This window comes from Salvelinus alpinus, chromosome 4 (assembly GCF_045679555.1).
Source record: "Salvelinus alpinus chromosome 4, SLU_Salpinus.1, whole genome shotgun sequence".
Taxonomy (NCBI): Eukaryota; Metazoa; Chordata; class Actinopteri; order Salmoniformes; family Salmonidae; genus Salvelinus; species Salvelinus alpinus.
In genome coordinates, this window is record NC_092089.1 from 53,074,717 (window position 1) to 53,098,218 (window position 23,502).

The 23,502-nt window shown below is 43.8% G+C and overlaps 1 protein-coding gene across 1 annotated transcript in view; it reads left to right on the top strand.

Moving 5' to 3' along the window:
- The window catches only part of LOC139573946 (zinc finger protein 236-like), a 104,829-nt gene that overhangs the window by 50,915 nt on the left and 30,412 nt on the right, over positions 1-23,502 (top strand). The window contains exons 16-22 of the mRNA XM_071397953.1: positions 1,194-1,333; positions 2,230-2,339; positions 8,482-8,633; positions 12,808-12,984; positions 14,418-14,706; positions 20,325-20,428; positions 21,529-21,930. Coding sequence (XP_071254054.1) covers positions 1,194-1,333; positions 2,230-2,339; positions 8,482-8,633; positions 12,808-12,984; positions 14,418-14,706; positions 20,325-20,428; positions 21,529-21,930 — 1,374 coding nt within the window. The remainder of the gene's footprint in view (positions 1-1,193; positions 1,334-2,229; positions 2,340-8,481; positions 8,634-12,807; positions 12,985-14,417; positions 14,707-20,324; positions 20,429-21,528; positions 21,931-23,502) is intronic.

The following is a 23,502-nucleotide window of genomic DNA, read 5'->3' on the forward strand; positions in this document are numbered from 1 at the left end:
GCAGGCTGTCATGTAACTTTTACTGAGGAGTGGCTTCAGTTTGGCCACTCTACCATAAAGCTGCAAAGATGATTATCCTTCTGGAAGTTTTTCCCATCTCCACAGAGGAACTCTGGAGCTCTGTCAGATTGACCATTTGGGTTCTTGGTCACCTCCCTGACCAAGGCCCTTTTGTTCCCCGGGCGCCGAAGACGTGGATGTCGAACAAGGCAGCCCCCCGCACCTCGTAGATGGAGTTGGGTTAAATGCGGAAGACACATTTCAGTTGAAGGCATTCAGTTGTACAACTGACTAGGTTTTTCCCCCTTCCCCTTCCTCCTCCAATTGCTCAGTTTGGCCGGGCGGCCAGCTCTAGTTTTATTAAATTTTTTATTTAACTGCGCAAGTCAGTTAAGAACAAATTCTTATTTACAATGGCGGCCTACCCTGGCCGAACCCTACCCTAACCTGGACGACGCTGGGCCAATTGTGCGCTGCCCTATGGGACTCCTGATCATGACCAGTTATGATACAGCCCTGGATCGAACCCGGGTCTGTAGTGACGTCTCTAGCACTGCGATGCAGTGTCTTAGACCACTGCGCCACTAGGTCCCCAAAAGAAGAGTCTTGGTGGTTCTAAACTTCTTCCATTTAAGAACGATGGAGGCCACTGTGTTCTTGGGGACCTTCAATGCTGCAGATTTTTTTTGGTACCCGAAAAAAGTATGTCTCTGAGCTCTACGGATAATTCCTTCGACCTCATGGCTTGGTTTTTGCTCTGACATGCACTGTCAACTGTGGGACCTTTATATAGACAGGTCCAATCAGTTGATTTTACCACAGGTGTACTCCAATCAAATTGTAGAAACATCTCAAGGATGATCAATGGAAACAAGATGTACCTGAGCTCAATTTTGAGTCTCATAGCAAAGGGTCTGAATACTTATGTAAATAAGTAAATTATTTTGCTTTGTCATTATGGGAGTATTATGTGTAGATTTGAGGATTTTTTTACATAAAAATCTCAACAAAAAAAAAAGTTTATACATTGGAATAAGGCGTAGCAAAATGTGGGGAAATTCAAGTAGTCTGAATACTTTCCGAATGCACTGTACATCCTCCTTTAGAGTTGCTAGGGTCCCTTTAAGTTCTCATACGGGGTTAACCCATTGTATGCTGTAGTGCTGACTGTACCCCTTTGTGTCCTCCTGCAGGTTTCACCATCACCGCAGAGGGCTATCCCCAGGCCCAGTTCTCCACGGTGCAGCAGCTTCAGGACTCCAGCACGCTGGAGTCTCAGGCCCTGTCCTCCAGCTACCACCCCCAGAACCTGCTCCATGTGCCCAGCCAAGAGGTGGGGAGTCCAGCACCGTCAGCCTCTACCTCCACACCTTCCACAGGGGGCTTCCATCTCACCATCATAGCGTGGCGTTGGCTCTATGTAGTGTAGGGTTGCAAAATGTCCCTAAGTTCTCAGTAAACCCTTCCATAGGGGTTTCTGAAAAACCCAGGGACTTTGGGAAATTTAGAATCACATTTTATTCATCACCTGTCGAATACAACTGGTGTAGACTTTACAGTGGAATGCTTGCTTACAAACTTTTCCCAATGATGCAGAGAAAAAAAATGTGTTCATATTTTATTTATTATTCTAACGCAAAATAAATAAAATACACAAGAACGGAGCTATATACAGGGAGTACCAGTACCAGATCAATGTGCAGAGGTACGAGGTACTTGAGGTAGATATGTACATGAAGGCAGGGTAAAGTGACTACGCATCCGGGTAGATAATAATAAGTGTCAAATAAAGAACAGAGTAGCAGCAGCAAATTGTGTTTCTAAAAGTCTGTGTTATGTGTGTGCGTATGTAGTGTTTGAGTGAGGGATGTGTGGGGGAGTGACAGTGTAGTGTGTGATTTGTGTATATGGTGTGTATATAAAGTCTAGTGAGTGTGCGTAGTAGGCTCAGGGCAAGAGAAAGCCAGCGCAGATAGTTTGGGTAACATTGATGAACTATTTAGCATTCTGGCTATTAGCAGTCATATGGCTTGGGGGTAGAAGCCGTCTCAAAACCTGTTTGCCACCCTAATGTAGCGGGTGTTCTATCAAGCCAAAAAGGACTAAATTAAATGTAGCCTGAAGTAGTCAGTTCAAATAGACTGTATAGCATATTGTCAAGTAGTTATTTTGTATTCAGTGATTTAATCACGATGTAGTTAATTAATGGTTGCATATATTTATGTTTAGACGAGTGGCCTGCTCCAGGAGACTAGCCAAGGAGACCTCCAGCTGTCTGACCAGACGCAAGACTACCAAGACCCTGAAGACAGCGAGGACAACAGCAAGAGGGCTTACAGGTGTGTGTGTGTTTGTCCAATGTGTGTTTCTGCGGTCTGTGTGGCTCAGTTGGTAGTGCATGGCGCTTGCAATGGTTGTGGGTTCGATTCCCACGGGGACCAGTACAAAAAGAAAAAGGTTGAAAAACGTATGCACGCACTGCTGTAAGTTGTTTTGGATAAGAGCCTCTGCTAAATTACTAAAATGTAAATGTCTGTAAGCGAGAGTGAGCCTATAATTTTCGGCAAGTAATAGATGCATTTCCTTTCTGTCATTGTTCCCGGCTCGTCAGCAGATAACACTGTTATGCACCTTTATCAACAGTTGTGCTCTAGGGCTGTAACAGCATTAGCAGTCGACACAGAGGAATGACCATTTTGAGTGTGCGACATGTCAAATCAAATTGTATTAGTCACATGCGCTGAAAACAACAGGTCTAGACCTTAGAGTGAAATGCTTACTTTACAAGCCCCTAACCAACAATGCAGTTAAAAACATAAAATAAGAAATAAAAGTAACTAGTAATTAAAGAGCAGCAGTAAAAACAATAGCGAGACTATATACAGGAGGGTACCGGTACAGAGTCAATGTGCGGGGGCACCGGTTAGTTGAGGTAATATATACATGTAGGTAGAGTTATTAAAGTGACTATGCATAGATGATAACAACAGAGAGTAGCAGCGGTGTAAAAGAGGGAGGGAAATGCAAATGGGTAGCCAATTGATTAGATGTTCAAGAGTCTTATGGCTTGTGGGTAGAAGCTGTTTAGAAGCCTCATGGAACTAGACTTAGCACTCTGGTACCGCTTGCTTTGCGGTAGCAGAGAGAACAGTCTATGATTAGTGTGGCTGGAGTCTTTGACAGTTTTAGGGCCTTCCTCTGACTGCCTGGTATAGAGGTCCTGGATGGCAGGAAGCTTGGCCCCAGTGATGTACTGGGCCTTACGCACTACCCTCTGTAGTGCCTTGCGGTCGGAGGCAGAGCAGTTGCCATAGCAGGCAGTAATGCAACCAGTCAGGATGCTCTCGATGGTGCTGCCGTAGAATCTTTTGAGGATCTGAGGACCCATGCAAAATCTTTTTAGATTCCTGAGGGGGAATAGGCTTTGTCGTGCCCTCTTCACAACTGTCTTGGTGTGCTTGGACCGTGTTAGTTTGTTGGTGATGTGGACACCAAGGAACTTGAAGCTCTCAACCTGCTCCACTAAAGCCCCGTCGATGAGAATGGGGGCTTGCTTGGTCTTCTTTTTCCTGTAGTCCACAATCATCTCCTTTGTCTTGATCACGTTGAGGGAGAGATTGTTCTCCTGGCACCACACGGCCAGGTCTCTGACCTCCTCCCTATAGGCTGTCTCGTTGTTGTCGGTGATATGGCCTACTACTGTGTCATCGGCAAACGTAAGGATAGTGTTGGAGTCGTACCTGGCCGTGCAGTCATGAGTGAACAGGGAGTACAGGAGGGGACTGAGAACGCACCCCTGAGGGGCCCCTGTGTTGAGGATCAGCGTGGCGGATGTGTTGTTACCTACCCTTACCACCTGGGGGCGGCCCGTCACGAAGTCCAGGATCCAGTTGCAGAGGGATGTGTTTAGTCCGAGGGTCCTTAGCTTATTGATGAGCTTTGAAGGCACTATGGTTTTGAACGCTGAGCTGTAGTCAATGGACAGCATTCTCACATAGTTGTTCCTTTTGTCCAGGTGGGAAAGGGCAGTGTGGATTGCATCATCTGTGGATCTGTTAGGGCGGTATGCAAATTGGAGTGGGTCTAGGGTTTCTTGGATAATGGTGTTGATGTGAGCCATGACCAGCCTTTCAAAGCACTTCATGGCTACAGATGTGAGTGCTACGAGGCGGTAATCATTTAGGCAAGTTACCTTAGTGTTCTTGGGCACAAGAACTATGGTTGTCTGCTTAAAACATGTTGGTATTACAGACTCGGACAGGGAGAGGTTTAAAGTGTCAGTGAAGACACTTGCCAGTTGGTCAGCGCATGCTCGCAGTACACGTCCTGGTAATCCGTCTGGCCCTGTGGCCTTGTGAATGTTGACCTGTTTAAAGGTCTTACTCACATCGGCTGCTGAGAGCATGATCACAGTCTTCCGGAACAGCTGGTGCTCTCATACATGTTTTAGTATTATTTGCCTCGAAGCGAGCATAGACGTAGTTTAGCTCGTCTAGTAGGCTAGTGTCACTGGGCAGTTCTCGTCTGTGCTTCCATTTGTAGTCTGTAATGGTTTGCAAGCCCTGCCACATGCGACGAGCGTCAAAGCAGGTGTAGTACGATTCGATCTTAGTCCTGTATTGACTCTTTGTCTGTTTGATGGTTCGTCGGAGGGCATAGCGGGATTTCTTATAAGCTTCCGGCTTAGAGTCCTGCTCCTTGAAAACAACAGCTCTAGCCTTTAGCTCAGTGCAGATGTTGCCTGTAATCCATGGCTTCTGGTTGGGGTATGTACGTACGGTCAATGTGGGGATGATGTCATCGGTGCACATATTGATGAAGCCAATAACTGGTGTAGTGTACTCCTCAATGCCATCGGCGGAATCGCGGAACATATTCCAGTCTCTGCTAGCAAAACAGTCCTGTAGCTTAGCATTTGCTTCGTCCGACCACTTTTTTTATTGATCGAGTCACTGGTGCTTTCTGCTTTAATTTTTGCTTGTAAGCAGGAATCAGTAGGATATAATTATGGTCAGATTTGCCAAATGGAGGGCAAGGGAGAGCTTTGTATGCGTCTGTGTGTGGTTAAAGGTGATCCTGAGTTGTTTTCCCTCTGGTTGCACATTTAACATGCTGATAGAAATTTGGTAAGATGGATTTAAGTTTCCCTGCGGAATACAGCTCATTCAGTGCTGTCTTAGTGCTATCATCGGTCTGTGGTGGTATGTAGACAGCTACGAAAAAAATACAGATGAAAACTCTCTAGGTAAATAGTGTGGTCTACAGCTTATCATGAGATACTCTACCTCTGGCGAGCAATAGCTCAAGACTTCTTTAGATATCGTGCACCAGCTGTTGTTTACAAAAATACATAGTCCGCCGCCCCTTGTCTTACCAGACGCCTCTGTTCTGTACTGACGATACAGCGGATAACCAGCCAGCTCTATGTTGATAATGTCGTCATTCAGCCACGACTTTGTGAATCATAAGATATTACAGTTTTGAATGTCCCATTGCTGGTTTAATCTTCCGCGTAGGTCATTTTATTTTCCAAAGATTGCACGTTTGCTAGCAGAATGGAAGGAAGTGGGGTTTTATTCGATCGCCTACGAATTCTCCGAAGGCAGGCTGCCCTCTGGACCCTTTTTCTCCGCATTCTCTTCACACAAATAACAAGGATCTGGGCCTGTTCCCGGGGGAAGGCAGTATGTCATTCGCTTCGGGCTCGTCGGACTCGTAATAAGAAAAAAAGGATTCTGCCAGTCCGTGGTGAGTAATCGCAGTTCTGATGTCCAGAAGTTATTTTTGGTCATAAGAGACAGTAGCAGCGACATTATGTACAAAATAAGTTACAAACAACACAAAGAAACTAACAAAAAAACACAATTTGGTTAGGAATGTGTCAAACGTCAGCCTTGTTCTCCGGCGCCATCTTGTGTGTATATGACACAATGTTTATTTAGAATTTGCTCAAATAAATAACTGTCCCAAATGGTACCCTATCCCCTATCTAGTGCACTACTTTTGACCATGTTGCCATTTGGGAATCAAACAATGAGTTAACTCTGCTAGCTTTCTATCTCTAAAGGTGACTGTGGCAGATTGTGTTGCTCCAGGCTTTTTGTTTTGTGACTGACTTGTGCGTCAGATGTCTGTAGAGGTGACGGTGGCAGCTTGTGTTGCTACAAGCTCTTAGTTTTCCAACTAACTTGTGTCCTCCGCTACATCTGACGCACTAGCCACTGATGTTGTTGCGTTGTGGAAACAGAGAGTGGGACGGGAAGGGGACTGAGTAATGCGTCATGCTTTTATTCAGTTTTCCCTCAGTTGTTCCCCATGGCTTACAAAATCCCTATCACGTCAGCGCACAATGCATTATTAATGCATGTCTAGGATGAAACGACTAGCGGTATAGACAAAACAAGAGAAAGGAGGACGTAGATAGATAAGGGGAATATGTATTTGAGATTGTAAACTACTGAACTTTCTCCTTCAGATACGACACAGATGTAGTCAAGACCAAGGTTTTAACAGTGAGAAAAGAGTATAGTGTGACTTCAGTTTGGGAGTAATGCTCTGTATGGAGTCCTGTATATGTATCAAAATTAGACTCCACATTCTGTTTAGATAAGAACACACATACACCTCATATATATGGCGAGATTATCTCTTTCTGTCTCATTCTAAAGGCTGTGCAGACAGTGGTTGCTCCACTTAAAGTTTTGTGATTTATGCTGCGGGACTTAGAGGTAATTTGTGTTTTAGTACAGTACCCTACGTCACCACTTCATTGCTCCAGACCAGCGCAAGGGGGAGTTAGAGCACTGATTATGATTTTGGGTCCTACTGTGTCTCTAACTGATAATGAATGGGCGACATAAACCTAAATAGAAACTGATAATTGTGGACGACTTCAGTATTACTAAAACTGTTGTTACGCTAAGGTTTTATTATTTTATTTTGTTCGGGTTATTTTGCTCTTACTGTAGTACTGTAGGCCACTCCCGACCGGTCACGTTAGACTCAGTCGCATTAGCTGTTAGCTGTGTTGCTACAGATGCTGGTTCAATACCCGTGAGATGATTGTGGGTTTTTGGTTTCTCTCCCTCTAAAAATAGAAATAAATAATTCTAAATAATAAACTGGCTTTATTTACAAATGAGTAACAATGTCTCACCCCATGTTCAAGATTGGCCTTTTTCTTGCTCATCTCCAAAATATTGTTATTTTTTAAACAATTTGATTATTATTATTCATTTAGAAGCAATAGCCTACAACTATTTTAGCACCGTTTCGCGCTGCTCTGAGACGGGGACTGGTCTTGATAAATCAAGGAGATTTCTTATTTTCACTGAATCTCTGTTTGGGTGTTGGTTAGACTAGAATTCGAAAATTAGGGTGAAGAAATGTTATGCTCTTAGTGTAACCTTTATTTAACTAGGCAAGTCAGTTAATAAGAACAAATTCTTATTTACAAGGACAGCCTACTCCTTCCTCCTCGTCGAGGAATTGAACCCCGGTGTCCTGCGTGCCCGCACAACACAGGGATTCTTTAGCTAAATAGCCCAGTAATGTACTCCCGACCGTTACGTTGTACATTGCGATATTTTCCGTTCCATTCTAACGGAAACCCAGAGGGTTTTTCGTTTTTCTTGGACTAGAAAGAACATAATATTAATCAAATTAAATAAGCAAGTACGAGTCAAAAGTTTAGACACACCTTCTCATTCCAGGGTTTTTCTTTATTTTGACTATTTTCTACATTGTAGAATAATAGTGAAGACATTTATGAAACAACTATGAAATAACACACGAAATCAGTTATGAACAAGTTCTTATTTACAAGGACAGCCTGCTCCTTCCTCCCCATCGGGGAATTGAGCCCCGGTCTCCCACGTGCCTGCGTTCTCTAGTACAGCCACTATTCAAGGCTATCAAATGCTTCTCAAAGATGCATAGTAGTCAAACTAGCACTAACTAGAATCAATGGTACCAGTGGTTCACACTTAAATAACGTGCCATAGAATTCTGCTGCACCATGCATGCTGCGCCGCAGTACACTGTCATTTTTAAAGCTTCAACCCATAACTCACACCTTCCAAACAGGAAGAACAAACAGATGCCATAGGGCTGAGTTAGTGACCTTTCCAAAGAAAGGTCTGGTTTTCAATTATTCCACTCTTCACAAAAAGTCTAATGTACTTTTATAAACCCCAACTTGCTTTGTGAATTGGTGGTGGAATTTTGAAATGATTCCTGTTGTCAGTATTGTTAACTGAGGATTGGTGACTTTTTAGGACCTTTATTGATACACATCTCATTGACAGAAACAGAAACATTATTATATAATGGTCGTGTTCATTAGGGCACGCGATGGAAAGGGTTTTGCAACAGACCAAATAAGTGTTTCCTTTTGGTGGTCAGTTAGTCCCTCCCTGTTTTAGTCTGTTTTCTTCAGTTTGATTCCTAATGGACACGACCTGTGTGTTTGATTCCCCCCAGGTGCACCATGTGTAATAAACCTTTTAAGAAGTCCAGCCATCTGAAGCAACACGTGCGCTCCCACACCGGAGAGAAACCCTACTGCTGCAACATTTGTGGCCGATGCTTCGTCTCAGCAGGGGTCCTCAAGTCCCACCTCAACACACACACAGGTAAGAACAGTGTACCTCAGCACGGCTGCATACAGTGGCAAGAAAAAGTATGTTAACCCTTTGGAATTACCTGGACTTCTGCATAGATTGGTCATAACATTTGATCTGATCTTCATCTAAGTCACAACAATAGACAAACACAGTCTGCTTAAACTAATAACGCACAAACAGTTATACATTTTCATGTCTTTATTGAACACCCCGTCTAAACATTCATAGTGCAGGGTGGTAAAAGTATGTGAACCCTTGGATTTAATAACTAGTTGACCCTCCTTTGACAGCAATAACCTCAACCAAACGTTTTCTGTAGTTGCGGATCATACCTGCACAACGTTCATGAGGAATTTTGGACCATTCCTCTTTAACAAAACTGTTGCAGTTCAGCAATATTCTTGGGATGTCTGGTGTGAACCGCTCTCTTGAGGTCATGCCACAGCATCTCAATCGGGTTGAGGTCAGGACTTCTGGGCCCCTCCAGAAGGCGTATTTTCTTCTGTTGAAGCCATTCTGTTTTTGGGTTGTTGTCCTGTTGCATCACCCAACTTCTGTTGAACTTCAATTGGTGGACAGATAGGCAAAATATCTTGATAAACTTGGGAATACATTTTTCTGACGATGATAGCAAGGTGTCCAGGCCCTGAGGCCAGGCCCTGAACTTTCTCCATTTATAGACAATTTGTCTTACCGTGGACTGATGAACATCAAGGCTTTTAGAGATACTTCTGTAACCCTTTCCAGCTTTATGCAAGTCAACAATTCTTTATCTTAGGTCTTCTGAGATCTCTTTTTGTTCAAGGCATGGTTCACATTAGGGCAATGCTTCTTGTTGAATAGCAAACTCAAATTTTGTGAGTTTTTTATAGGGCAGGGCAGCTCTAACCAACATCTCCAATCTCATCTCAATGATTGTACAGTCGTGGCCAAAAGTTTTGAGAATGACACAAATATACATTTTCACAAAGTTTGCTGCTTCAGTGTCTTTAGATATTTTTATCAGATGTTACTATGGAATACTGAAGTATAATTACAAGCATTTCATAAGTGTCAAAGGCTTTTATTGACAATTACATGAAGTTGATGTTGAGTGTTGACCCTTCTTTTTCAAGACTTCTGCAATCCGCCCTGGCATGCTGTCAATTAACTTCTGGGCCACATCCTGACTGATGGCAGCCCATTCTTGCATAATCAATGCTTGGAGTTTGTCAGAATTTGTGGGTTTTTGTTTGTCCACCCGCCTCTTGAGGATTGACCACAAGTTCTCAATGGGATTAAGGTCTGGGTAGTTTCATGACCATGGACCCAAAATATCGATGTTTTGTTCCCCGAGCCACTTAGTTATCACTTTTGCCTTATGGCAAGGTGCTCCATCATGCTGGAAAAGGCATTGTTCATCACCAAACTGTTCCTGGATGGTTGGGAGAAGTTGCTCTCGGAGGATGTGTTGGTACCATTCTTTATTCATGGCTGTGTTCTTAGGCAAAATTGTGAGTGAGCCCACTCCCTTGGCTGAGAAGCAACCCCACACATGAATGGTCTCAGGATGCTTACTGTAGGCACGACACAGGACTGATGGTAGTGCTCACCTTGTCTTCTCCGGACAAGCTTTTTTCCAGATGCCCCAAACAATCGAAAAGGGGATTCATCAGAGAAAATGACTTTACCCCAGTCCTCAGCAGTCCAATCCCTGTACCGTTTGCAGAATATCAGTCTGTCCCTGATGTTTTTCCTGGAGAGAAGTGGCTTCTTTGCTGCCCTTCTTGACACCAGGCCATCCTCCAAAAGTCAGATGCACTCACACCTGCCTGCTGCCATTCCTGAGCAAGCTCTGTACTGGTGGTGCCCCGATCCCGCAGCTGAATAAGCTTTAGGAGATGGTCCTGGCGCTTGCTGGACTTTCTTGGGCGCCCTGAAGCCTTCTTCACAACAATTGAACCGCTCTCCTTGAAGTTCTTGATGATCCGATAAATGGTTGATTTAGGTGCAATCTTACTGGCAGCAATATCCTTGCCTGTGAAGCCCTTTTTGTGCAAAGCAATGATGATGGCACGTGTTTCCTTTCAGGTAACCATGGGTGACAGAGGAAGAACAATGATTCCAAGCACCACCCTCCTTTTGAAGCTTCCAGTCTGTTATTTGAACTCAGTCAGCATGACAGAGTGATCTCCAGCCTTGTCCTCGTCAACACTCACACCTGTGTTAACGAGAGAATCACTGACATGATGTCAGCTGGTCTTTTTGTGGCAGGGCTGAAATGCAGTGTAAATGTTTTTTGGGGGATTCAGTTTATTTACATGGCAAAGAGGGACTTTTCAATTAAAACTTCTTAAGGATCAAATCCCTTTAACGGGATCGATTTGACAACATCCAGTGAAATGGCAGAGCGCCAAATTCAAATTAAATTACTATAAATGTTAAACTTTCATGAAATCACACATGCAATACACCAAATTAAAGCTACACTTGTTGTTAATCCAGCCAATGTGTCAGATTTCAAAAAGGCTTTACGGTGAAAGCAAACCATGCGATTATCTGAGGATAGCACCCCACCAAACAAACACAGACAATCATAATTCAACCCGCCAGGCGCGACATGAAACTCAGAAATAAAGATATAATTCATGCCTTACCTTTGACGAGCTTCTTCTGTTGGCACTCCAATATGTCCCATAAATATCACAAATGGTCCTTTTGTTCGATTAACTCCGTCGTTATATATCCAAAATGTCAATTTATTTGGCGCGTTTGATCAAGAAAAACACTGGTTCCAACTCGCTCAACATAACTACAAAATACCTCATAAGTTACCTGTAATCTTTGTCCAAACATTTCAAACAACTTTCCTAATACAACTTTATGTATTTTTTTACATAAATAATCGATAAAATTTAAGACGGGATAAACTGCGTTCAATACCGGACGAAAACAAAGTGGAGCGTGCTTTCAGGTCACGTGCCTCTAACAAACAGTACACTTCACTCGACCCTCGTTCTGAAAAGGGCTACTTCTTCATTACACAAAGGAAAAACATCAACCAATTTCTAAAGACTGTTGACATCCAGTGGAAGCGATAGGAACTGCAAGCAAGTGCCTTAGAAATCCAGATCCCCATTGAAAACTAATTGAAAAGAGAGTGACCTCAAAACATTTTTTTACTGGATGGTTTGTTCTCGGGGTTTCGCCTGCCAAATAAGTTCTGTTATACTCACAGACATCATTCAAACAGTTTTAGAAACTTCAGAGTGTTTTCTATCCAAATCTACTAATAATATGCATATCCTAGCTTCTGGGCCTGAGTAGCAGGTAGTTTACTTTGGGCATGCTTTTCATCCGGACGTGAAAATACCGCCCCCTAGCCTAGAGCGGTTAACACCTGCCCGCTTAACCCGGAATCCAGCCGCACCAATGTGTCGGAGGAAACAGCGTTCAACTGACGACCGAGGTCAGCCTGCAGGTGCCCGGCCCTCCACAAGGAGTCACTAAAGCGCAATGAGCCAAATAAAGCCCTCCCGGCCAAACCCTCCCCGAACCCGGACGATGCTGGGCTAAGTGTGCGCTGCCCTATTAGACTCCGGATCGCAGCAGATTGTGATACAGCCCCGGATAGAACTTGGGTCTAGCACTGTGATGCAGTGTCTTAGACCGCTGCGCCACTCGGGAGGCGGGGTATCTGTACTTTCCTTGACTGTTTCAATCTTTTGCTTTTACTCCAATACATTCCTAAAGAAAATAATGTACTTTTTACTCCATACATTTTCCCTGACACCCAAAAGTACTCGTTACATTTTGAATGCTTAGCAATACAGGAAATTGGTCCAATTCACACACTTGTCAAGAGAACATCCCTGGTATCCCTCAAATCTGGCAGACTCACTAAACACAAATGCTTTGTTTGTAAAATTAGCCCCTGGCTATCCTTAAATAAATTAAAAAACAAGAAATCGTGCCATTTGTTTGCTTAATATAAGGAATACTTTTGATACTTAAGTATATTTAAAACAAAATACTTTTAGACTTTTACTCAAGGAGTATTTTACTATGAAGGTATCTTTACTTTTACTCAAGTATGGCAATTGGGTACTTGTTCCACCTCTGGGGAAACCTAAACCTTATTGGTCAACACACTGATGAAACATATGGTCATTGATATCTACATCTCTTTTGCTCCCGCTCCTAGGAGTGAAGGCCTATAAGTGTAACATGTGTGACACATCCTTCACCACCAACGGCAGTCTGAACCGCCACATGGTTGTCCACCTGAAGCCCTACAAGTGTCACATGTGTGAGGACAGCTTCCGCAACAACGTGCTGTATAGGAAGCACTTGAAGAAGGACCACGCCGAAGTGGACAGAGGTACAGACATAGGCTGTGTCCCAATAATATCTCCTTTCACCTAAAGTATGCATTTGTTCACTACTTCCCACAAATCTAAAAGCATTGGATTGGTGGAGGCTAGTAGGAGTTTCTATGATATTTGTTATACCAGTCATTTCCTTCCAAATCAGTGAAGGGAAGTGAACAAGTGCACACTTAGGGAGGAAGAAGAGGAATTTGGGACATAGCCATAGAGATATACACTAGACACGCATTTCGCTACACCCACCATAACATCTGCTAAATATGTGTATGTGACCAATACGTTTTTTATTTAGAGTGGCTAGTGTCATAGATCTGTTTAGCTCTAGATTTTGCTGATAATGGCAGCCATATTGGTCAGTGTCCCATTTAATTATATAAGTACAGAGATGTAGTTTTTACAAAATCCTTCAAAGAAATCCTTCAAATTAGGGGATTTGATTATTTCAGCCACACCTGTTGTTGACAGGTATATAAAATTGAGCACAAAGTCATGCAATCTCCATAGACAAACATTATCATTAGAGGGGCCTTACTGAAGAGTTCAGTGACTTTCAACGTGGCACTGTCATAGGATGCCACCTTTCCAACAAGTCAGTTTGTCAAATTTCTGCGCTGCTGGAGCTGCCCCGGTGAACTGGAAGTGCTGTTATTGTGAGGTGGAAACGTCTAGGAGCCACAACGGCTCAGCCGCGAAGTGGTAGGCCACATCTGCTCACAGAATGGGACCCCTGAAGCGTGTAGTGTGTAAAAAATAGTCTGTCCTCACTTCCGAGTGTCAAACTGCCTCTGAACGCAACATCAGCACAATAACTGTCGAGTGCTTCATGAGATGGGTTTCCATGGCCGAGCAGCCGCGCACAAGCCTAAGATCACCATGCACAATGCCAAGCGTAGGCTGGAGTGGTGTAAAGCTCACCACCATTGGGCTTATCTGGAGCAGTGGAAATGCATTCTATGGAGTGATGAATCATGCTTCACCATCAGGCAGAAAAGTGAGGATAAAATGAGATTCAGCTTTCATTAAGTTTTATGTGGATTTTGACACCAAGGCAATATACACCATTTTCACTTTGGACCTCCAGACCTTTGCAAAGAAAGAATTTGGCCCCTGGGCAAAATGAGTTTGACACCCCTAGAAAAAGGCAATCAGCCATGATTACATAAAAGTTAAAGCAGACCTGGGTCACATACGGTTTCCAAATATTTGAAGTGCTTGATTTTAGCTGGTCTGCTTCCATATAGAGTGTGAACGTTTATTAATATTCTATTTGATTATATTCTGCCTGACAAGTTTATATTGACAAGCAGCAATTATTTGAAATGCATCTGAAATGGACCCAGGTCTGAGTTGGAGTTGTGGGCGTGATGTTGAGTGACACTTAAGAAGCATGTGAATCCTTTCCTCCTATGTGTCTCTCCCCTCGCAGGGCTGGAGGATGAGGACGGCGAGGAGGAAGAGGAGGGCGAGCAGACCGTGATGAAAAGGAACCGGGCCAACATCATAACCTTCACCGAGGAGCAGGCGGAGGAGCTGGCCAAGAATGACCCTGGTGACGAGGCGTCAGTGTCGGAGAAGGTGCTGGCCCAGTCGGCGGCGGAGCGCGACCGCATCAGCGAGATCAAGGACAAGGCGGTGGAGCTGGAGACGGAGCCCAAGTTCGCCAACTGCTGTAACTTCTGCCCCAAGAGCTTCAAGAAGCCCAGCGACCTCGTCAGGTGAGCTGAGTGTCGGAGAACTGTCTCCCTCTGTCCTGTACTCTCTTATATGCTCTTTCTCACTCTCTCTTCATCTACTTTCTGTCCTATTCAGGGCCTGAAACTAACGTTTAGTTCCGCCAGCCATTCTGTGGCAGGTAGATTTAAAAATTGACCAGCCACTCATTTTAACTAGCCAAAATGTTTTTTTCTCCATAATTACACCAAAACCTCCCCCCCCAAAACAGAGGAGCATGCTTCTAAAATAAGAAATGTACTACTAGTAAGAAGTGATGTGGAATATTGCCCAATGCTATTTCATTTTTTGTGACCTTAGTCTTTTAATCAAAATATCACAGATGAGACAAAAAAAATCAGCTGCCCCTTTAAAGGAAAGATTCACCCATTTTGAGCGATGTTCTATCGATTCCCTGGGTCATTTCATGTTTTCATGTGTATCTGAGCTATCGCTGTTCAAGGAGGCAGAATTTCGGCGGGTATGAAGCATCTCACTACACTGGAAGTTAATAGGAATATGACTTTTAGATCACAAAAACATCTGTCATACATGTCAGATTTAAATACTGGCCGATGTCATAACGCGAGAGGTTGTCTTCGATTGAGCCATTGATCATATTTTTGCGATATTCCTACCTGGAGAAATGTGTAATTGAAGAGAGGGTCTAGCACATTTCTCCTGTTTGTCTGCCTCTTCAGTCCAGGGTGCATTGCATGGTGCTGTTGTGAATGTCAGACTGTAGGTTGAACATGGTGAGATTGTAGACTTCTAAATTGATAGTGCCGTTTGTTTTGGCAATTTTACAGCTAACTAGCTACTTCACATGCTTAACAGATTTCCATGTTTCCACATCCATTTTCACATGTTGGTACCAACCTTATTATAACAATAAAATAAAACATTTGTTCACAAAAATATTGTTCTCACATAATATTGTTATTTAACACTGTAAATTATAGGAATTAGTGGTTTTGGGTGGATTTTTCCTTTAAGGGAGGGAGGTTACCATGGCAACCAGGGCAGTCATGCCGTTCTAGTCGTTCTTTAAAAGTAATTTCCTCACCATCTTAAATAAGCATGCCCCTTTCAAAAAATGTAAAACTAAGAACAGATATAGCCCTTGGTTCACTCCAGACCTGACTGCCCTCGAACCAGCACAAAAACATCCTGTGGCGGACTGCACTAGCATTGAATAGTCCCCGCGATGTGCAACTTTTCAGGGAAGCCAGGAACCAATACACGCAGTCAGTCAGGAAAGCAAACGCTAGCTTTTTCAAACAGAAATTTGCATTCTGTAGCTCTAACTCCAAAACGTTTTGGGACACTGTAAAGTCCATAGAGAATAAGAGCACCTCCTCCCAGCTGCCTACAGCACTGAGGCTAGGAAACGCTGTCACCACTGATGAATCCACAATAATCGAGAATTTCAATAAGCATTTCTCTACGGCTGGCCAACAGCTACGCACCCCCCGCAGCTACTTGCCCAAGCCTCCCCATCTTCTCCTTCACCAAAATCCAGATAGCTGATGTTCTGAAAGAGCTGCAAAACCTGGACCCGTACAAATCAGCTGGGCTAGACAATCTGGACCCTCTCTTTCTAAAATTATCCGCCGCCATTGTTGCAACCCCTATTACCAGTCTGTTCAACCTCTTTCGTATTGTCTGAGATCCCTAAAGATTGGAAAGCTGCCGCAGTCATTCCCCTCTTCAAAGGGGGTGACACTCTAGACCCAAACTATTATAGACCTATATCCATCCTGCCCTGCCTTTCTAAAGTCTTCGAAAGCCAAGTTAATGAACAGATCACTGACCATTTCGAATCCCACCCTAACTTATCCGCTGTGCAATCCGGTTTTCAAGCTGGTCACGGGTGCACCTCAGCCACGCTCAAGGTACTAAACGATATCATAACCGCCATCGATAAAAGACAGTACTGTGCAGCCGTCTTTATCGACCTGGCCAAGGCTTTCGACTCTGTCAATCACCGTATTCTTATCGGCAGACTCAACAGCCTTGGTTTCTCAAATGACTGCCTCACCTGGTTCACCAACTACTTCTCAGACTGAGTTCAGTGTGTCAAATCGGAGGGCCTAATTTTCAAAATAGCCTCCAACACTCTACTTAGGAAATTGGATGCAGTCTATCACAGTGCCATCCGTTTTGTCACCAAATCCCCTTATACCACCCACCACTGCGACCTGTATGCTCTCGTCGGCTGGACCTCGCTACATATTCGTCGCCAGACCCACTGGCTCCAGGTCATCTATAAGTCTATGCTAGGTAAAGCTCCGCCTTATCTCAGCTCACTGGTCACGATAACAACACCCACCTGTAGCACGTGCTCCAGCAGGTGTATCTCACTAGTCATCCCCAAAGCCAACACCTCCTTTGGCCGCCTTTTCTTCCAGTTCTCTGCTGCTAATGACTGGAACGAATTGCAAAAATCGCTGAAGCTGTAGACTTATATTTCCCTCACTAACTTTAAACATCAGCTATCTGAGCAGCTAACCGATCGCTGCAGCTGTACATAGCCCATCTGTAAATAGCCCACCCAATCTACCTACCTCATCCCCATATTGTTTTTATTTATTTTCTGCTCTTTTGCACACCAGTATTTCTACTTGCACATCATCATCTGCTCATCTATCACTCCAGTGTTAATTTGCTAAATTGTAATTACTTCGCTTCTATGGCCTATTTATTGCCTTACCACCTCATGCCATTTGCACATACTCTATATAGACTTTATTTTTTTCTATTGTGTTATTGACTACGCTTGTTTATGTGTAACTCTGTGTTGTTGTTTGTGTCGCACTATTTTGCTTTATCTTGGCCAGGTCGCAGTTGTAAATGAGAACTTGTTCTCAACTAGCTTACCTGGTTTAAATAAAGGTGAAATATATTTATTTTTTATTTTTTAAATGTGTCTTCGCTAGCAGTTGAAGCAAACTCTAGCGTTGAAAAACAACCTGGTGTGTGAACAAAATAATGTAAATAGCCAAGAACAAGCCTTACTTTAGTAGACTTTTGAGTAAATCAGACCAACTTGTATGCCTGTGCGCAGCACATCTAAAAATGAATCTTCAGCTCTTCAATCCCAGTGTACACAGCTCCCCAGCCGAGCAGTGTTGCGCGAGGTGGGACATTATAGGATTTGTAGTTTTTTGTGTGATTTATCTACCAGCTTTGAAACAAAATGACAGAAACACTTTGAAAACAGCTACTGCAGCATTTATTTTGCTATAAATGTGATCATACTTGACTTCAAACTCTTTTTTTATTGGCGAATGTGAGTGAAATGCTTGCACTGTGGAGCCCAGACTACCCGACAACGTGGCTGCTGAAATAGACATGGCAGGTGTTCGTTTAGGCCCTGGTCCTATTCCTCCTCATGCGCTGACTCTGAGCGACTCAGACTCTCTCTCTATGTCTCTGAATATCTTGCTCTTGGGGTTGAAGTTTCCCCCACCTCTCTGAGCTCTTCAGAGGGGCTCCTCTCTGTAGTCATGTTCAGGTGCAGTCCAGCCCGTGAGTCTACGTCCATCTCCACCGCTCTCTCACTCTCTCTCGCTCTCTCTCTCCTTCACATTATTCTGTCATGATTGTCTTTCCCAGCGGTTGAAGAGTTACCTTGTCGTTCCAGCCGCCCTCTCCTCCTGGACCTCTCAAAGAGCAATGCCCAGCTCATTGTCTCCCCACCCCATCCTATATCCCAGAAGAGCCCTCCACTACAGAGAGCCCAATTACAGGGCCCTGAACAGGCTCCAAACTGCAGCCCTGACCCAACCTCTCTCCCAGAAGAAGAGCCCTCCTCCCAGTCACTACAACAGTTTCCACTACAGACCTCTGCTCTGAGAGGGGCTCCACAATAGATCCTATCTGAAGCTATTAACACAGCCCACAGCTCTCACAGGCTGTCTGACAGGGTTCGTGTTATTGGGGTGCTTATCACCTGCCAATACACACACACGTGTTTACTGGGGAGTTCATTCGTGAGATCACCGCCGAACAAGCTGTTAAACAGCCAATGTTATTTGTTTATCTCCCCTGTGAACGATTGTCACCGTCAGGCGCTGGAGAAATGAGTTGTTTCCCTCTTCATTTCCCTCTTGTTTGGCACTAGTGTTGCACCGGTGTGTGAACAGTGCGTGACAGTGCGAAATGTTTCTTAAAGCGTCAATCTGCAGTTCAAACAATAACATTGTATAACACTGTTTGGGTAAAACGGCTGAGTGATGGGTCTGGAGAAATGTAACCACTCTCAAATTCAAAGAAAGATGTTTGGATGCAAGGACTGACCATGTATATTGCAAATGTATATTTTAAATCGTGTTTTGAGGCTATACAGTGTTTGTTTACAACTACATTGTTTACAAACATTGGAGTAAAACAATGTTAGATTTAGCTTTCTGATGGGGTACGACAGTTGAACTAAGCTCATGAGGCATGTGATGTTCTTCAAAAATCAATGGGTCTATATATTGAGCGTAGCAATCACAGATTGCCCCTTTAAGGAATGATGCCTCCGCTTAACATGAGCGGAGCGGAGTGAGGAGAGGTAGGATCTAGTTTGACAGCTGGAATTGTCCCATTGTTTTATGGAGTCATCTTGTAAGAAGAAGAAGACGAAATACTGCGATGAAATGGACAGAGGTGCCATATCAACTGCTCATTTCTTTAGTGCAGTGTTTTCGGGCAGTAACTTTAAGTTAGTGACATTTTCGGGTCCGTTCATTCATTGCAATCCGAGCATAAAATGTTCTGCTACCAAGAGAATAGGTTTCACTGAAATGAACTTCAGTTTTATTGGACCATAAAAGTTTGATTGCAATTAATGGCGAGGAATATTAGATTGGGCTATTAAGATATTAAGTAATGAGCTTGTCAGATCTTAAGTAATGATCATTATGGCTTCGTCCGACCAGCCATAACTCAAGGCCGTATGGAATTATTTATGGGATAGGCTTAGCTTTTCATTTCGGAAGCTCTTCAAAAGTAGCCTCATATAATTATCGAGTCACTAAGCCTACCGAAAACAAGGGGAAATGACAGCAACACCCCAGGGGATGGCTGCAACAAAGATGTATTCACTTCATTTCATGGTGCTCTTTTATCAAAACAATAAAGCTGACGTGTTTTTGACAAAGACAAGTTACCCTGACAAGCTACCCATTCTCATAGGAAACTTTCTGCTTTGTCAGCAAAAAATGTCATAATATAAAAATAAACGTATCCCTGCTCGGGTTATGAGAGGGAGTAAACTAACAATTTTGCTGAGTCAGTGGCCTTGTGCCTGAACCTTGCAGATTCAAATTCAGGAGAGCATGTGTTTAATTTCCTGGGAGCCTTGGTAAGCACAAAGCATGCCAAATTAAAATAGGAAAACATCAGAATGGCCACAGGTGATAAATGCATTGTGTGTTACACTGTATTTTTTTATGAAAAGAATGTGAACCTTCTTTTAATTAATCTTCTTTTAAGTTAAATAACTTCTTTTAAATTAATTCTTAGACTCTGAAACTTAACCCAAAGCGTTCCCCTGACACGCTCTCCATTCTAACAGGAATGTTCACGAGTAACTTTCTCGCTCTTTCTCTCCCTCCCTCCTCGCTCTCTCTAGACATATCCGGATCCACACAGGAGAGCGTCCTTACAAGTGTGACGAGTGTGGGAAGAACTTCACCGTGAAGTCCACCCTGGACTGCCACATAAAGACCCACACAGGTCAGCGTGTAGTGCACCGTGTGTACTTCCACTCCACCTGATCAGATGGAGTGGGAGGGATCAGAGGGAACACCGTAGGAGGGAAACATTAGTTCAAATGCCACCGTGGGAGTAGCGTAGGCCGATCTGTCCCTGTTAATTAGCTTAAGTGATGTTAGGGTTGTTACTACATTAGCTGCAATATGTTCTCAATATGGTCCAACTCTGGGTGTAGAGTGCACTTTGATCCATGATTTAATAGTTACATTAATAGTTACACACAGTAAATGCAGTGAAAGTGGATCCGTACTCAAAAACAAGAGTTTATAAATTCTTGGATACGTAGTCCTAATTTACTATGAACAATATTTAAATCTGCCTCATTTGCATGTCTTATCGTCTAACGGAGCCGTGGGGAGTAATTGTGCCCGGTGATTTATGGGACGGAGTTGTAGGTTTGATCGCCGGCGCAAGATGGCAGCAGAAAAGTTTTGTTATTCAAGGGATAATAGGAGATATCTCCTCACACCTTGTTCTCTTTTGGTAATTACTGTGGTTTGACACTCTGACCCTGGAGCAGACACACTCATTCTCCCTGATTAATGAGAAGGCCCAGACATTAGCTAAGTAGGCCTAATAGTCCCAAGTTATTGTTGAAGAGCTGTGGATTAGTATTCTCTGTAGGGACGTCTGAATTAACTTTTGGAACTGCAGTAATTAGAAAAGTGACTCGTTTTATTGGTACTCTCGGGGAGAAATCGAGGAAAAGGCGTCTTGTCAGCCAGTCAGAACGGAGGTGTGAAACGTTCATCAATGGAACAACGACATTCAAACTCTCTGTTTCAGGACATCATTGGCAAAAGTTCTTTGAGAATATATATATTTTTTATTGGTTCACATCAATCTAGAGTCACAATACACATTTTGGACCTAACACCCAACCCCCACTCCAAACAAACCTCACTCGATCCCAGACCTCAGACACATTATTGCCAAACCTACCATGTCAAACAATGAGAATCGGTGGAACACAGTAAAGCCCCGTTAGGGCTACATACTATAGGGGAAAACAAGAAGAAACCTACCGTTAACAATGCTATCATTCTGTTCTCTCCCTGCAGGTCAGAAGCTGTTCAACTGTCACATGTGCAACACATCCTTTTCCACCAAAGGGAGTCTGAAAGTCCACATGCGTCTCCACACGGGCTCCAAGCCCTTCAAATGCCCCTTCTGCGAGCTCCGCTTCCGCACCTCAGGCCACCGCAAGACCCACATCCAGTGTCACTACCGGCCCAGCTCAGAGGGTCGGAAGGCCAAGCGAGCGGCGTCATCCAGAAGTAACCAGAACCAGCAGCAGCACCCGGTTAACCCAGAGACCCTGCACCCTGTGGGCCTGCTCCAGGCTACTACCACAGACCATAACATCTACCTCCCAGCCAACCAGGTCCTCGCAGGCCAGTTTGACCAGAACCTGCTGCAGCAAGGCCTGGTGGGCCAGGCTATCCTGCCTACCTCCATGTCAGGTAAGTGCCCACTCAGTCACTCCCTCACTCACATCAGGGTTGGGGGTCAATTCCAATTCAATTAATATATTGAATTGCACATGGGTTCCTCTCCATAAAATGTATAAATACAATTCAATTCCTGACTTGAGTTTAGGTGGAATTCCCCCCGACCCTGGCACACACACACATTCGCACAACCGTCCATTGTCACAAACACAGAATTATTTCATTCTTATTGCCAATACTTATTACCCTATGCAAGCCTAGCTCACCCCTTCCACTATTGACATGAAGCATGCACCCAAGTGCTGATCAGCGCAGCAACCATATTTCACCTGAACAGTCAGCCCTAGCCTAGTCTACATTTCAAACCATAGTTTGAGACTGAGAGGAGAGGTTTGAAGCCTGAGTCCAAGTACAGTCTGTTCTCAGTAGCCAGCCAGGAAGAGCTGAGGACTGGTGTTTACAGCTACTGGGCTAGTGTCATATCACTAGGCCTGAGGCCATGCATGCTTAGTGCTAAGAGGTGCTTCATCACTGCACACCACAACCTGCCTATTCTGCACTAGGCGTGTTTGGCTGTAGATACACAGATACACTGGGAGAGGGAGGATGAGAGCTGGATATTACGAGGAAATAGCGCTGGACATTGTGGGACATTACATCGAAATGACGTCATACTGTCGTCATTTCAACCAGTTCCTGGTTGTAACAGTGTCATTTCAACTGTTTTGCCTGCTCTGTCTCATTTTCAGGCAGAATTGTCACTGTTGTCATATTCGGGGATTTCAGTGAATTGAGAGTGAGGTCAAATAGTTTAGTCCAGTAAAATGGCAAAAGTATTCATACTTTTTTTTTCAGAATACTTGGTAGTAAAGTAGGACATGCTTGTCTTTCATAGCCTGATGACTCACACAAAATTATTCCACTGCTCTGTCGTTCACTACATACTTTAGTCTGAGACTGCCATCATTGAAATTGTTTGTGGTGAAGAGGGGCACGAGGGGTGTTGTATAAAACAAAGTCATCAGCGATTGGATCGTCTCTAACCAATCAGAGTATCAACGCCAATGGCAATTTTCCAAACTGACGCTTTACCCCCTTGTGTTCTGGCTCTGGCCCAACCCATTGGTTTCTGGACCAATAAGACAGCCCCGAATGTGTTTGAATTCGGTGAGGGGTCGATGAGGCACTCCGATCCAGACTCATTGTGGAGAAGAAACTAACGTCCATGGGCGTGGTGTAGCATTTGGCTGGAGCAAGGAGTCTGGGTAGCCAGGCGACGTCTTTCACGCCTGGTTCAAAAGCAAGACCGATGTTCTGCAAATATTGAAAAGCACTTTTCCTGTAGTTTTCCTCGTGTGAACCTCATGTCAAAGACAAGTTTCCATCTCATGGAAAATAAATATTTGTTCAAGAGATATTCTAGGCTACAACTACAGTATGACGTATCTGCTAGTTAGATCTACGGACTAGGACGAAATAAGGAGTCTGAAACAACATTTGTGGAGTCTGAAAAGCATCAACACTTTAAGAGTTGAAATGTTTTGACTGAACTCTGGCTCACTTCACCTCGAATCTGTCGTTTGT